The 15,836-nt window shown below is 40.7% G+C and overlaps 1 protein-coding gene across 1 annotated transcript in view; it reads right to left on the bottom strand.

Annotated features, from left to right (window-relative positions):
• The window catches only part of LOC120719625 (WD repeat-containing protein 49-like), a 38,617-nt gene that overhangs the window by 8,187 nt on the left and 14,594 nt on the right, over nt 1-15,836 (bottom strand). Inside the window, exons 10-11 of the mRNA XM_040008975.1 lie at nt 9,445-9,560; nt 6,082-6,212 (exon numbers count right to left, since the gene is read on the bottom strand). Of these exons, the coding sequence (XP_039864909.1) occupies nt 6,082-6,212; nt 9,445-9,560 (247 nt within the window). The remainder of the gene's footprint in view (nt 1-6,081; nt 6,213-9,444; nt 9,561-15,836) is intronic.

The raw sequence follows: 15,836 nt of genomic DNA, 5'->3' as shown, positions 1-15,836 counted from the left end.
CATGGTATTTGGTTGACTAAAACTAAATCAGAAATAGCTGTCAAAGTTAATACTGGTGTTAATTACCTAAACTGTTCATGAAAGAGCCCAGAACATGCGTCACAGATGGCTGTAGGCACTCACTGTGCTACGTCTCTCCTGAACTTTCCCAAACATACTGACGATTATTTGTCTTTGTAGATGTAACTAAAGAAACCAGAAGAAAATGTGTTTTTGTGACAGGTTGCTAGTAACAAAGAAAAAAGACAATTTTAAAATGATTCTTTGTTAAGTGGTCTAAGTGTAGACACAACACCGGTTCATCTCTTAGGTTTGATGCCTTTTTAGGCTTGAGTGATTCATAGATCAGATCAAAAAACAAAACAGTCCTCTGAATGTGGTCGGGCACAAGGACGGGACTAAAAATGAATGAAAAAGCAGCCAAAGTCTAAAGAAAAATTTAAAAAGATCCTCAGAAATCCTGGAGAACTATTGCTCAAGACCACTTTAAACATTTACAAGAAAGTCTTGGTCCTTGGAGCAAAAATATAAAGAAATGAGGGGTTTCCCGAAACTTTTGTTCAGTATTGTAAAACATGATTTTGTTTTTAAAAAGATTGATTGATTTGGCAGAAACAAAGATGTTATACTCATTGTATTTTTGGCAAATAAGCTCAAGCCCACAAATGGCTACAGAGGTCAGATGAGTTTTTAGCTAGTTTTTACCATTACAGAGCCTGTGCTACTGCTGTCAGTGCCAGCATGGAGCCAGTTTGCCTTGGATGCCTTGTGAGAGCGATCTCACATTTTGACAGGTTTGACAAGTAATTTCCTTGATATGAAAATCATCGCAGACAGAATCTGTCTGGTACATCAGCCAGTCATTAGTGAATTTCTCGCGGCAGCGCCTCCCATGTCTATTAAAATCAGCTTTGGGCCCAGCAAATTTGTGGTGCCAGCTTTTTTTTTTTTTTGGTGGAAGTCCATGGAACCTGTTCCAATTAACCCACCAGCACAATGTCTGTGGTAAAAAGTTCTGACTCCACCGAGTCATTTTTGAACTTCCATTCCTCTGCCTCAGTTAATGCCAACTCAAGTGGCATCACTTGATTTAATAGCAGTGATATTAAATATTGTTTACCATTTTTCCCCAACAGATTTATATATGCACAAAAAGAGCCCCCTCTGCTCAAAAAAAAAAAAAAAATTTAATTGTTGTCATCACATCCTTTGATTTCTGCGCTTGCTATTTCCATTTGTTGCAAAACATTTTGGCCATTCATCAAACTTCAGATTAGTTGGTGACTGGTTGCTTGGAAGTTTTTCATTCACAAAGGATTAAGGGATTCAAGGAAGGAAGGAAAAGTGAAAAGGGGGGTTAGACTGAAGGAGATACACAGAACCCATATATCCTGCTGTGTTTGTGTGCACAGAAATGTGTGTGTGTGTGCGCGCGCGTGCATGTGTGTGTGTGTGTGAGTGAGAAGTCAAGCAGAACCTAGCAAACACTGAATATGGATGAGGAGGCCTCAGTCCCCCATCAACCCAATGTTCCTGCTACAACTTGATTCAACTCGAGAAATAATATACACAAACACAGACACGTGCACCGTCTCCTAAGCAGGTGCGAGGCCAAATAGAACTTTAAATTGACTTTTCTCACTGGTGGCCATGATGCTACCACTGCCTTCACTCGGCGGCACAAGCGCATAACTTGGCAGCACCGATGCTTTGATGTGAAAAGAGCATTACTCACTACAACCCCGAAGAAATATGCAGCCAACTGAAACTAATGCGTCATCGCTTTTAGATGCCGCCTTTTTGCTCGGTGGATTTGTCAAAGAAAGAATTTGCAACTCCAAAAAAAACAAAAGTTAATGTAGAAAATAGCGCACAGTTCTCATGCACCTTTTACTTTAATGTGCGAGAAGATAAGCGTGGAAATGCAGGAAATAGCAATGCGAATGCGATTCACCCTTTTTTTCCTTTACCCCCTCCCTTTCATTCATTTTTTTCCATCTCTTTCATATGCCCAAAGGCCAGGGGAGGAGAGTAACACACAGGATATTCAAATGTAGGAGGAGTTAGGAATGAATTACACCATTTTATGAATTTTTTGGACAAGATGTTAGCAGATGTGGATATCCCAGCACCTCTGATGATGAAAAGCTGTCGCAAAGGTTATGTTTTTGAATCTTCCCCCCAGCTTAACGCTTTCTCCTTCGAGACGTTAAAGCACTGAAGCTCAAAATATAAAAAATGTGATTTATGAGGTGACTCATTTGCATTCAGCCTGCACATTTCCAAAGTTTTTTCTTAAAATATACAAGCACCCTCCCTGCAGCCGTACAACATGCACGCACAGACAGACACATAGATGCTCGAAAGGCAGAAACACATTCATTTCACCCTTGCTTCCACTGCGAGAGTTCTAATAAACATAATTCAAATTGGGCATTTTGAATTAAATTGGAGGTGGAGGGAGCAGTGCAATGCGGGGCTATGTGTAGATGGAGGGGGGTGGGCAGTCTAAAGTACAGAGATTAGATAAAAAATGGATAAATAAATTGATGGCGGGGGACTGAGCACGGGGAAAGAAATTGCACAGCGAACTTTGAAGAAGTTTCCAAGTTTCTAAAGTAGCTCCTGAATCGTGCTTTTTGTTCTAGCTCCAACTATTCATTTCCTTCCAAACCATTTCTCCCTCCAGCTTTGAGAATACCCCTCTTATCTACCTTTCCACCTCCATCCCTCACTTTATCGCTCTCAGTACTTATCTGTGGGCTTGATCTGTCTCAGAAGGCCAGAGAGGGGCCCTGCAGTTTGTGTCTGCACGCTGCTCACACAGACTGGTAAACTGCAGCTGAACTTTCAATACGTGAGCCAAAGTGATACAACTTTACAAAGTGAAGAGCATACTGGGGCAAATTGGGTGCAGAGTGTTTGCAGTTTGAGGGTTATACAAGTGGACCAGTGGCTGGAGGATTGCCAGTTCAATCCCCCAGGCAAAAAAAAAAAAAAAAAAAAATCTTAGAAAGTGATGAGTACTGAGGGGTCATGCCGACATTTCAAAGCAAGCCGTCTTCACATGCTAAAAACCATGACAGAGCCGTTAATTCTATGTATTTGTCCATGTAAAGAGCAGCTACTTGGTTTCTCTGTTAATGATGGCTGATACTCAGTGTGACAGCTTGGCAGATGTGATCAAGTGCCAAGGAGGGAGGGGGGAATTGCAAGGTCCACAAGAAGCTTAGAAGCTCCTTTTTTTTTTTTTTAAATCATGCATAAAAACTTGGAAAAAATGTTTTTGAAAAGTTCACATGAACTCGAAGAAGTGGGATGAAAAATAGAGTGATTGGAAGACGAACGCTTCTCGTCTGCTCTTCCATTAGCCAGAGGCGCCCAGTGTTTCTGCATTTTAATAAGCGCTGGTGTGATTTTAGGACACGAGTCATTTGCAGCTCACGCCGCTGAGTCCATGCTCTAATCAGCTGCCAAATCATTTTGATGGTAACGCCGGAAAATGTTCTTCAGTGTTCAGGGTTTTTTTTTTTTTTCACGTTTTGTGTAACAGTTCTACCCTCAGTGAGGTACTGAGTAATTGTTTCTCCAAGGACTCAGGGAGGGAGAGGCAGAGAGAATCAGAATTAGAAAATACGAGTATAGAAACAGAATGTGAAAAGAGAACTGCTTGTAACTTTTTTATTGGGAATAGATCTTGAGCTTATTGGATGAACCAGTGCAGAGCCTGTTTAAACAGTGCCTGTAAGAACAGGTTGATTGCGTAGCCTCCAGTATTAACACTTGAGTTTTCTTAATGTCGTCATCTAACCATTTCATCCAAACACCAATTCCGCAGATTTAGAAAACTACAAACTTAAATTAGCTGTCGCCCTTATTAGGTATAACCAGACTGTTACATTACAGTGGGTTTTAATGTGGCTCCTGCTGATTGTTAGTTTTAAAAACATTCATTCACTGATTAGATGGTTAATGATTTTTATTAATTAATTAATAATGAGAATTCAGAGTGAAATTCTTAACATCTGTCACCTCTGGCTCACATCCTCTTGTCTTTTTGGCAGTGACACCATCTCCAAACCCTGCATCCACCCTCCACTCACTCCACCCTGTCTGCACTGTCTTCTTTACTGCTCTGTGAGTGCACTGAGTGGCTTTGGATGGTTAGAAACTCATCCACCTTCACTACCTCTGCCCTTTGCAGGTTCAGCTTTGTATAACCCACACGTTATGCCATTAATAATTGTGAATGTATGTTTTAGGTGTCTTATCAGAAAAATATCAGTGTTCAAATACAAAAAAAAGTTGTTTAATTACTGCATGTCGCAGAAAAAAAGCATCATAGCTGACTGTTGGTCACTAGTCAACACTCTAGTATCTTTTTCTTTCACTGTTAGTTGCTTAGTTTATTTATAAACTAAATCTGTTGCACCTGCATTTGTTTGGCGAGGGACAGGGACAAAAGCTTTTGACCACCTACACACTGACATCAGTATGAGCTTTGATGGCGTTCCATTCTAAATCCATAGGCATTAATGTGGAGTCCGTCCCACCTTTGGAGCTTTAATAGCTTCCACTCTTCTGGGGAGGTTTTCCGCAAGATTTTGGAGTGTATCTGTGGGAATCTCAGCCCATTTATCCAGATCATTTGTGAGGTCAGACAGCTGCTGGAGGGGAAGTGCTTGGCTTGCAGTAATTCTAGTTCATCTCAGAGGTGTTTGATGGGGTTGAGATCAGGGCTTTGTGCGAGCCAGTCAAGTTCTTCTACACCAGGCTCATTCAACCATGCCTTTATGGACCTAGCTTTGTGCACTGGGGCATAGTCACGCTGGAAAGGAAAAGACCCCACCCAATCTGCTGCCACAAACCTGGAAGATTGCAATTTATTGGGCAAAGGATCAATTTAACCAGTAAAGGAAAACTGCCTTCAAAAGATAGTTTCTGTTTTTTATGAGAAACACTCGAGTGAAAAGCACACACGAGGGGAAAAAAGGGTTGTGCTTGTAAAATTATGTGGTCCTCCAAACTGCTAGATGTCAGTCTCTGCCAGTCTCATATGACAATCTGAAGTGGAAAAAACTTATGAAACAAAATCATAATTAGCCAATCAAAAGTGCAATCTGTGCATTTCCACACTCAGAGCGCAGACAGACATACAGGGATTTCTTCATTTTCTAGTGAGTTGCGGTACTGACAGGAACACGTGTGAGGGTTTTTTGTCCTCATTATACTTGACGTCCTTTCCAGTTTACTTGCTTCTAATTGTGAATTTAATTAAGATGGAAATGGCAAATTAAGGCATTCTCACATTTAAAGGTTTCGGTCTGTGGTGGAGGCAAATGTCAGCCCACAACAGAGAAAATGGAAGCTGTTGTGCTTGTTGTTGAGTAATGTGGCTTGCACCAACAAAGGCCAACAGGGGAGAACACCAACTTAAAAGGGCCTGGCAGATCTACTGTATCTGCCACATGGGGAGTTTCTAATTAGGGTATTTTCACTTCACTTTTTCATTATTTTTTATGTTTTTTTACTTATATTGTAGAGTTTTGTTGTGTTTATACTGTGGCTAAGAGAAAAAAATCCAAAAATGGAGACACACACACACACACACACACACACACACACACACAGAGAGAGAGAGAGTACAGTTCTTTGATTGTGAATTCTGAGCTCTATTAAGTCTCTTTCTACCTTCACATGTGCACAAACACACAAAAAACACACACAGCCATTTCCAGCAGAGACAGAGAAGCGTGAAGCTTGAGTCCTTTGATAACAACACCACTTACTTTAATCAGCAGATAACTGCAGCCAGTTATTTTTCATTTAACTAAAGTCTGTTTTCTCAGATTCATTTTAATTTCCTAGCCTGTGTTTGTTTTTCCCCCTTTCTTCCAATTCTCTCTCTCTCTCTTCTGCACAAGCTCTCGTTCTTATAAGCTGTGAAAGTGTAATCGAAAAGGAAAGGTGCACACAAAAGCTACAGGCATGAATGCACACATGCATTGTTAATGACGCTTCTGTTACTGCAAAACTTTACTGAGTAAAAGAAACATTTACGTTGCATGTACAAACACACACCTGTCACTAGAGTCTGTGGGGGCTGGAACGCGGCACACAGTACAGCACCGCGATGCTGGAGTCCCCCTTTCCACTCACAGGGCTCAACAGTAGACTGCGAGAAGGAATGCAGGCGGAAAACTGTTAACTTCCTACAGAGGGACAAACACAGAGGGAAGAAAATGGTGTAAAAATGACACATATAAGACTCCAACACAGTTTTAAGATAAGATGCACACTGGACCATCATTATTAATTCTCTTTCTTTAGGCAACATATGTGTTAATCAGGATACATGTTATATTAAATTATTATTATAATGATCATCAGTATCACTGGCAGTTCGGAGCAGCCCTAGCAACAGTACTTGCTAGTTAGTTACACAGTAGTTACAGTACTGTGTAAAAGTAAAGAGTCACTGTTGGAGTCAAATTGTTAAATGTTGCCATTTGTAAGTCTTGGTTCAAACTGTATGATCAAAGACATTTCCCTGTTTCTATTGCCCTCCCCAGCCTGTTGAATGGTGGGGAGGCTGTAGTGTTTTATTATAGGCACATCCTATGTGAAGGTTCTGTTTTCTTGTTTAGTAAACTTCCTGCCTTTATGACCATTTTGGTGAGCAGGAGGTCACACAAACGCACCCCCAAACACAAACACACACACACTCACATGCACATGCATACACACACACGGTGTTTTAACCTTTTATAGGGGGGTTTACAATGAGTGTTTGTGTAAACTGTGTGTCACAGAAATAAAAAGGCTGTAGGGGAAGCTGGTTCTTTGGACTCGCTTGACACCAACGGCAGAGGACTGCTGCCGTCCATTCCCCTTGCTAGCATGTGGAAACCGGTTGAGCTGTTCGTCTTGCTTTGTTAACGGGAATAAGTCTCTAAACCAGCAGGGCCTGTGGAAGCGCAGACCCAACAGTCACCTCTCATTTTTTTATATTATGCTGGGAAATAGGTGCAGCAAATACACATGGAAATACAGTAAATAAGGCAAAAAATAATTAAATTTACAAATCTCAGATGTTGAAAGTCTGTATTTGTTATGACAACGTTTATTCTTTAACACAACCTGAACTCTTATAGACAGGTTTCTTGTAGCTTGTAGTCTTCAGGACTAGTTCTCCAGGCTTCTTGAAGGACATTCGAAGGTCTTCTTTGGATGTCGGCTACCTTTTGTTCTGCTCTCTGTCAAGATGAATCCACACTGCTTCAGTGATGTTGAGGTCCAGCTCCAGGAGAGGCCAATCCATGACTGACAGTGTTTCATTGTGTCCCCATTTCCCTTCCTTAAGACGGCTTGTTGACAGCTACCCAGATAGTTTCTGATGAGGCTTCAGTGAACAGTTAATGGATCAACTAAAGGGTCAAATGCATCTCTTTGGGCCTTTGTCAGATTTTTTTTTTCCTATTTCTTAAAGACATGACTTTCAGATAATATTCATCTGCTGTACATAGTATTTTTAGGCCCTAGAGGACAAAAGGCCTTCCTTTTGTCCTCTACTTGTCCAGTTTCTTTAAATTACTTAAGGAAAGAATCTCAGCATGGATTAAATTGGAGGTGAAGGGAGTAGTGCAATGCGGGGCTATGTGTAGATCACAGCATGCTGAGATATGTCATTTTCAGCTAATAGTTCTTTGGGAATCACCTCGTTGGTGCAAAAATCCTATTTTATGCCTGTTGAACTGTGTTATCTTTGGGATTTTCTATAGATTCAACAAAGGAAATTGGAACAAATAATGTGCTTCTAAGACAGGCTGCTAACAACAAAGTGCCAAAAGACACCATTTAAAATGTATCCTCTGCTAAGTTGTCTGTTATGTGTAGACACAGCACTGGTTCATGTATTCGAGATCGGTGCCCTTTTTATGATTGCATGATTCATAGGTCAGTGTTAAGAGGCTTAAGAAATAAGCAAAAGAAACAAAAAGGTCTCAAAATGGTCAAGTACAGGTTTAGACTGAAAACAGCTTTCAGAAAACCTGGAGACCTACTGCGCACGTTAAAAATGTTACAATAAGGCGTGACTCCTTGGAAGCAAAATATAAAGATATGACGATTGGTCCAAGACTTTTACACAGAACTGTAGCAGGCTTGTGTCCCACCCCCACCCCCCAAAGAAAAAAGTTTTATTTTGCTCATTTAAAAAAAGAAACAAGTTGAATTTGAGTGCATTAAAGGTAATCATTATAGCATTAGCAGACTCGTTTGTTTATTTTCCCAACAAAAATCATATTCATTTAATTTCACTAAAATTTTGAACCTCGCCATCCATGCTGCCCCCATGAAATTGCTTTTTTCCCCCGTAGTCTGAAGAAACATTGCATTAATCAGCTATTTATTCCATAAATTATACCTCCTCTGCAACACATTCAAACTTTGCTTTACACCTGCAATGCATCAAGGCAGTGTTGGTAATGAACATGGAAGCAGTTCCTTTACACTACAGCGCTACAGGGGATATCATGAATATGCAACACTTTAATACTCATCATCTCAGGAGGACTTTTAGCAGACCTGCAATGAGTTCTTCTTCTTTACTCTTTTGTTCTCTCATCACAGAACTTTTGCTTTTTATTGTTGAGCTGCTGCTGCATGTGAAATGAAATAATGATGCACTTTGGTTTCAAACTGAGAAGTATGTCTAGCAGTGGGATGTGGATATTTCAACCCGCGTGAGATCGCTTGAGCAGCCGAAGCTGATAGGACTTTGAATTGGATGCCATGTGACACAGCGCTATATGGATTAAACTGCGGTCTAGGCTGATGCGAAGAAACAGGAAATTATATGAGTAATGAAAGTCATAACGGCACCATTTTCTTTTACTGCTGCTGATCTGTCGTCTATGTTCTCTTTACCACTGTGACTCCCCAGAGAGCGAGAAAGAGTGTGTCTGCGTGCGTGCGCGCGTCGGGATGTGTGCGCGCATGTGGCGATGAGACGGAAAGACAGAAAGAGAGCGAGTCGTATAACTTGATGATAGCACACTGCTGAGTTCAGCTCACTGGGTGTGAAATGATGATGATGATGAAGAGCAGATGTGATGTGAGTATAAAAAGAATAGACACACACACACACACACACACACTATCACACAAATATGAGGTAGTGATAGTAAAGCAAATATGAGCGCCCTGGAGCGTTTTGACTTGTTAGGGTCCAGATGTCTGGTTGGCTCTGAGCTTTTGGCAGCCAGACAGAGCAAGAAAGGACAGAAACACACAAACACACACGCAGATGCTTTCACACACGGTCATTTTTACACACAGTTGTTCAGTGTTGTACATTATGGATTCAGTGTTTAAAATGAAACACAAATGAGCAAAACAACAATAATCAAAATAATAACATCTCTTAAATATATACAGGACTACCTTTCCCAGCCCATCACCAGTACGCTTCTCTTCAGCAACAACACCTGAGAGATTCTGACAGCACGACCCAGGCCGGCATTCATTCTGTGAAGGCAGCGGCCGTTAAAGTCCCACACCTGAAAAGAAGCCAAAATAACACTTAAATGCATTTGGACAACACGAAATGTTTTTAACGTCTTTGGTACACCCTCAGCTGCTCATTAATGCAAATATGTAATCACAAGACAGCAAGTCGGTGCATTTAGGCATATAGACACGGTCAAGACAAGCTGCTGGAGTTCAAACTGAGAATCAGAATGAGGAAGAAAGGGGATTTAAGTGGCTCTGAATGTAGCATTGTTGTTGATGCCAGGTGGGCTGGTCTGAGTATTTCAGAAACTGCACAACCACCTCTAGAGTTTAAAAAGAATGGTCCCAAAATGAGAAAATATCCGGTGAGTGGCAGCTTTGGGTAGAAATACTTGTTGTAACCAATTGTTACAACCAGTTAGTATATTTCTGAATGCACAACATGCTGAGCCTTGAACCAGATGGGCTACAGCAGCAGAAGATCACACCGGGTGCCACTCCTGACAACTAGGAGTAGGAAACCGAGGCTACAGTTAACTCGGGCTCACCGAAACAGAAGACTGGATGAACATTGCCCGGAGGGAAGAGTTTCAATTTCTTCTGAAAAATTACGATGGTAGAGTCAGAATTTACAGTAAACAACAGTAAACAACAGGAAAGCATGGCTCCGTCTTGCCTTGTTTTAACTCTTCAGGCTGGGGGTGGTGATGTAATCATGTGGGGATATTTTATTTTTGCACCCCTTAGTACCAGCTGGGCATAATTTAAACACCACAGCCTACCTGAATATTGTTGGTGACCATGTTCAGCCCTTTATGACCACAGCATACCCATCTTCTGATCCTCTGATCCTGCATTCTGATTAATCCAATAGAGCACTTCTGGGATGTGATGGAACAATAGATTCTCATCATGGATGAGCTGTGTGATGCTGTCATGTCCATGGACCAAAATCCCTGAGGACTGTTTTCAGGACCTTGCAGAATCTGTGCCATTGAAGCAGCTCTGAAGGCAACCCAGTACTGGGAAGCTGCAGCTAACAAGGCGCCCAGTGGGTGTATGTTAAGGAAATTTACTAGAAATGGAATTACAGATTTATTTTCTTGTCTAAAAAAAGGATTTAAAAAAATAAATAAAACCAATGTGTGTTTTTCTACTTTTGAAAGTGTAATTTTTTCCCCCAAGGAGGGATAAGGCAACATGACATTAGGGCATTAATCCCCCGTCACAGCTCAGGTACCATTTCTTCTTCTGTGTCCAATTTTACACGATGACGCACTTTGCGTCTTTGTTTGTGCAATTTCACAAAGAAACACTGATTGGCTCAATGGGGACACTGTAATTAAAAGGTCAAAATTTCACATTTGGAATGGCCCTAACTGCTACACAACGGGTTCATTGTTGATGAAAATTGGAGCGATGATGCATCGTGTTACTAATTGGCCCAGGGGGGGCCCTGCTTCTTCTGCTGAGAATGACTTGTGTGGTTGTTTCAAGCAGCGGTGCAAGTATTTCTGACGCTACTTGCACATGGATGCATTCTCACAAGGTCTCATGGGGTCAGAGAGCTGATGTGGTTGATTATATTGATTGCAAAAATGCATAATTATTTTATTTATTCGCAGAGAACTACTGCAGTAAGTTTAAAGTCATTAAAAACAGTCTCAGAATGCTACATATGGCAAGCTGTTTTCACATTTAATACCTACACTGGATGTGTATTGCAGAAATCTGTCATTCAATTCTTCGGAGCCCAAAAAGAACATTTCAGATATCAAAAAGGTCGTTGTCTCTCGGAGAAATGGTGTCCATTTAAGTGCACTGCACATTCTCTTTCAGATATTCTTAATTGCATTTTTCAAATCCAAAATGAACATGGGCTGAATCTGCAGTGGAATTACTACTTGGAAAAACTCCCATTTTGGACATCTAAAATTAATTTCTGATTAGTCACAATTCCGACTGAAGATATATTTAATTCCCCTCAATTCGAGATAACTGCCTTCTCCTCATTATACGTTTTAAATGAGGGGTTAACTAGTCAGAATGAGGTCGTAGATATCTTGAGCTGTAATTCTAACTATTCAAAATGATGTTAATGATATCTCAGAGTTTCCTTTTCTATAGCTGAAATGTAATTATGGATATCTTGAATTAGAGTTTCCATTAGTTGAAATTACATGAGAAATAGCTGTAATTCAGTCAGAAGCTCCTTTGTGTGTGAAGCAGGGGCAGCTTGGGATCCAAACATAATGCCACTGCAAACATCTGGAAACAAATAACTTAGAAAACAGAAATTTCTACGAGCGAAATCTACTGAACAAAGCTCACAAGTGCTTCAAACTCCTGGATGATAAGCTCTTTTTATTACATGTTCAGTAATGATTAAAACTTATTATTATGTTTGAGATTCTCACAGCTGTTATTTTTGTAGTAAAAACTGGATTGCAAACATATGTGCTAGTCTGATTAGTCTGACTGAAATGATTCCACTACAATTTGGTAAAAAATCAACTTTAATATTTGTAACATTATTTCCAGACACGGAAACTTAACTAGAGCTTACTAAATGAGGAAATGGCTTGCCAGCTAAAAGATCTTTAAACTACCAACAAAGAAGAAACTGTGCAAGACGGGATTCTGCCCCGAGGAGATCTAGTGACAAACGACAGTGTAAGAAAACTGATTTTTCTCATAAATGAATATTTAGATCTAACGAATCTGTCCTGTGCCATGTTGGCCCAGAATTCTTAGTTTTCATGTATTTTTGTATTTTGTTCTTTATTTAGGCCATGGTTCCTGGGTTGTTCCTTATTTGATTTCCCCTTGTGACTTTTACCCCCTGTGTGCCCCTCTGTATCTGTGAGCCCTCTCTCCCCTCCTTGTGTTTCATTCAATGTTTTCCCCAGCCTGTTATGTCTGTGCTCTCTCTCTCCTCCTGTCTGAACCTTTGTGTACTTCCTGTTTTACTTTGACAGTCTCTCATCAGTATGCGTCATGTTGTGTTTACTCCTGCCCTGTCTCGTTACGATTATCTGTTTCAGCTGTGTTCCCCATGTGCTCCCACTTCCCTCGTTAACCCTCTGTGTATTTATGTCCGCGTCTCCCTCAGTTCTGTGTCGCGTTCTCCCTCATGACTGTGTGCCCCTCCGTGTGTTTCCTCGTGAGTCAGTTCCTTTATGACTTCCCAGTTTAGTTTCATATTATTATTAGAAATGGTTTATTTGAGCTTTGAGCTGAGATTCAGAGGTTTCTGTGGACACTGCTCATGTCAGCACTTATATTTCTAACCTTTTCTTGTAACCGATTAAACATGATCTCCTTCCTTTTGCCCCCATTTTTGGTGGTGTAGGTACAAATGATCAGTCATGACATTCTCATAATAAATAAGATACTGCAAATAATTATTTCTGCATTTGTGCGATTGAAGTCAATTGAAAATGTGTATGAAATGACACTGTTTTAAAGATTTGGCCTAAATAAATTTGGAGTGAATGAGTCTAAACATGATGACCTAACTAGTGATACCCTGACACACACACACACACACACACACACACACACACACACACACACACACACACACACACACACAAGCATGTTGTGCCAGTTTCAGCTGAAACAATGTTTCAAACCATATTCCGGGTTTTTAAGTTCAACATTTATGAGGTTTCAAGAAGAAAATAAAAGACAGATCTAAATGTTTGAAAATGTTTTGGAAAAATTCTGTAAAGATGAGATGAAAAATACTCGAAGGATAAATTTAATTGGTTTATTATTTAGATAAGTTGAAAAAAAGTTAAACAAGCAAGTAAATGAATGAAAAAAGGTAGAGGAGAGAAAACCCCAACAATCCCCTCTGAGCAAGCACTTGGCGACAGTGGGGAGGAAAAACTGCCTTTAAACGGGCAGAAACCTCCGGCAGAACCAGGCTCAGGAGGGGACAGTCAACTGCCGGGACTGGTTGGGGGGGTTAACAGAGGTGGAGCAAGACGAGGCTGCATCAGGTGAGGAAGCAGTAGCGTCTCTCCTCTGGAACAAGCGGAACCATTTTTTCTTTTTTTTCATGCACTTTTCCACGAGCGCTTTTTTTTTCCAGGATGAGATTTCTCAGCTCATCGATGGTTTCTGCGTTTTGTTCTTCAAGTTTCTCACATCTTTGTTCCACCTCTTCCAATGTTGCTTGTTGTTCTTCAAGCTTGTCTTTGAGTTGTTTGGATGTTGCCTCCTGTATCAGCTTGTCCTTGTGCATGTCTGCGTCCTGGACGATGCGTTTTCCTTCTTTCGGTCTTTCTTGTTGTTGCTCTTTCTGTTGAAGAAGGTCTTTATTTTGGCGCAGTGTTTCATCCAGGCTTTCTTTCAGCATTCGGTATTTCTCCTGCATGCTCTTCAGTTCGTGCTGCATGTCTCGTTGCTTTTTGTCATGCTCTTCCTTCTGTTGGAGGAATTTATACTTTTCTTCCACAGCTTCATGGAGCTGTCTTTGGAGGAGCCGATTTTTTCGGTCCATGTATTGGAGATCCCATTGTATCTTATCACTCATCGTTTTCTTGTCTTGGAGCTGGTTGGTCATTTCTTTTAGTTCTGCACTTTTTTGCCTGTTTTCTTTAATGAGGTGCACAATCTGCTCTCGGGTCTGAGCAAACTTGATTCCCCAGCCCTCATTAATAATTTTTATGTCCGGCTGGCGCTTCCGCTTATCCTTTTCAGGGTCGCGGGGGGCGCTGGAGCCTATCCCAGCTGTCACAGGGCGAGAGGCGGGGTACACCCTGGACAGGTTGCCAGTCTGTCGCAGGGCCCAAAAAATCGTTCAGCAAAAACTTTAGGAAGAATTAAATCAACAACATGGTTCATTCTTAAGTGGAAGAATGCTCAGCAACACCAAAAAGGCCTGACAGACCACAGAAGACACATAAAGTGCATGATGACAGAATTATTTCCATGGTTAAATAAAACAATTTCACAGCATTTAACCAAGTTGTGATCTCTCTCAGAGAGGCACGACTGCCTGTCAGCTCTGTTAAGATGTCGGCTGCCAGTGGAACCCAGTCACTAGTGTTTATTGATGTGAGTGTTAACTGTGTGAAGTGTACAGGACTATACTTTCTGCTCAGATTCAGCCAAACACTGTATAACTGATCAAAGTTTCACAGTGTAAATGGATAATGACTCATTGCATACCTTGAAAGTCACCCAAGAGTTTCTCAAGACAAAAGAAACAGGATATATCAGTCACCTGATCTAAACCCAGCAATGCAGCTTTTCAGTTACTGAATACAGACGTGAATGCAGAGAGACCCACAAACAAGCAGCAACTGAAGGTGGACCGGCAGAGCGACTCAAGGGAGCAAACGTAGCATTTGTTCACGTCCACGTTCTAGACATCAGGCAGGCATCGACTGCAAAGGATTTTCATCCAACTCTTAAAAATAATACTTCCAGTTAAAATTACGTTAGATTGTCCAGTTACCTTCGAGCTACTGTTTATGTATTAACAGCATTAACTGTCCCAAATTGGTAAAACAAAATGTTGGTCAAACCCCTTGAATTTCATTCACATCTGGATTTTTTTGATGTTTTATTCACTGTGGCGGTGTACAGAGGCAGGATTACACATTATAGCATATCCTGCAAACCCTGAAAAATGTAAATGAGATCAGTGAGATTTGATTCTGTCATGATTAGGCTGTGTGCAGGCAGGATGAGGACCCAAACGCAAGTTCACGGAGGCAGGAATGAACTCAAAACACAGTGTTATTGCTGACGGAAGTTAAGGCGATACAAAATAAAGTATTATTTCATATTAATGAAGATATAAACTTGTAAAAAAAAAAAAATTTAATATTGTAAAGTGATAAAATAACAATACAGCAAACAAAAAAATATTCTTCCTCACACTGAAAAATATTCAGCATTGCCATAAAGCGCCCACATCAGCTTGACACAGCTAGAGATACAAATGGGAACACTAAATGATATTGCTAAATCTAAATTCTTAGGAATATTGTTTGTCTTACAACATATATCATCTGATAATCACCTCTGATAGTCTCCAACACCTGAGCAAAAACACTATTTGAATTCACAGTGATCCAGTGGGGAATTGGCAAGTACCTTTAGACCCATTAGACACAAACACCAACCATTTTACCATTTTCGGGGGGAAATTTGTGCCAGTTTGTCAAAAAGCTGGTGTTGTCCCTTCAAATCCACGTTTGGCCATTAGCCAACGGTTAATCACACAATAATCTAACACAGTGAGTCGCAGCTGATGTAGATGTAACCATGCTGGTTTGCAGCTGCACACATCTATTTTGTAGTGC

Source organism: Simochromis diagramma, unplaced genomic scaffold, assembly GCF_900408965.1.
Source record: "Simochromis diagramma unplaced genomic scaffold, fSimDia1.1 OVJJ01000344.1, whole genome shotgun sequence".
Classification (NCBI taxonomy): domain Eukaryota; kingdom Metazoa; phylum Chordata; class Actinopteri; order Cichliformes; family Cichlidae; genus Simochromis; species Simochromis diagramma.
This window is presented reverse-complemented; position numbering and strand designations above follow the sequence as displayed.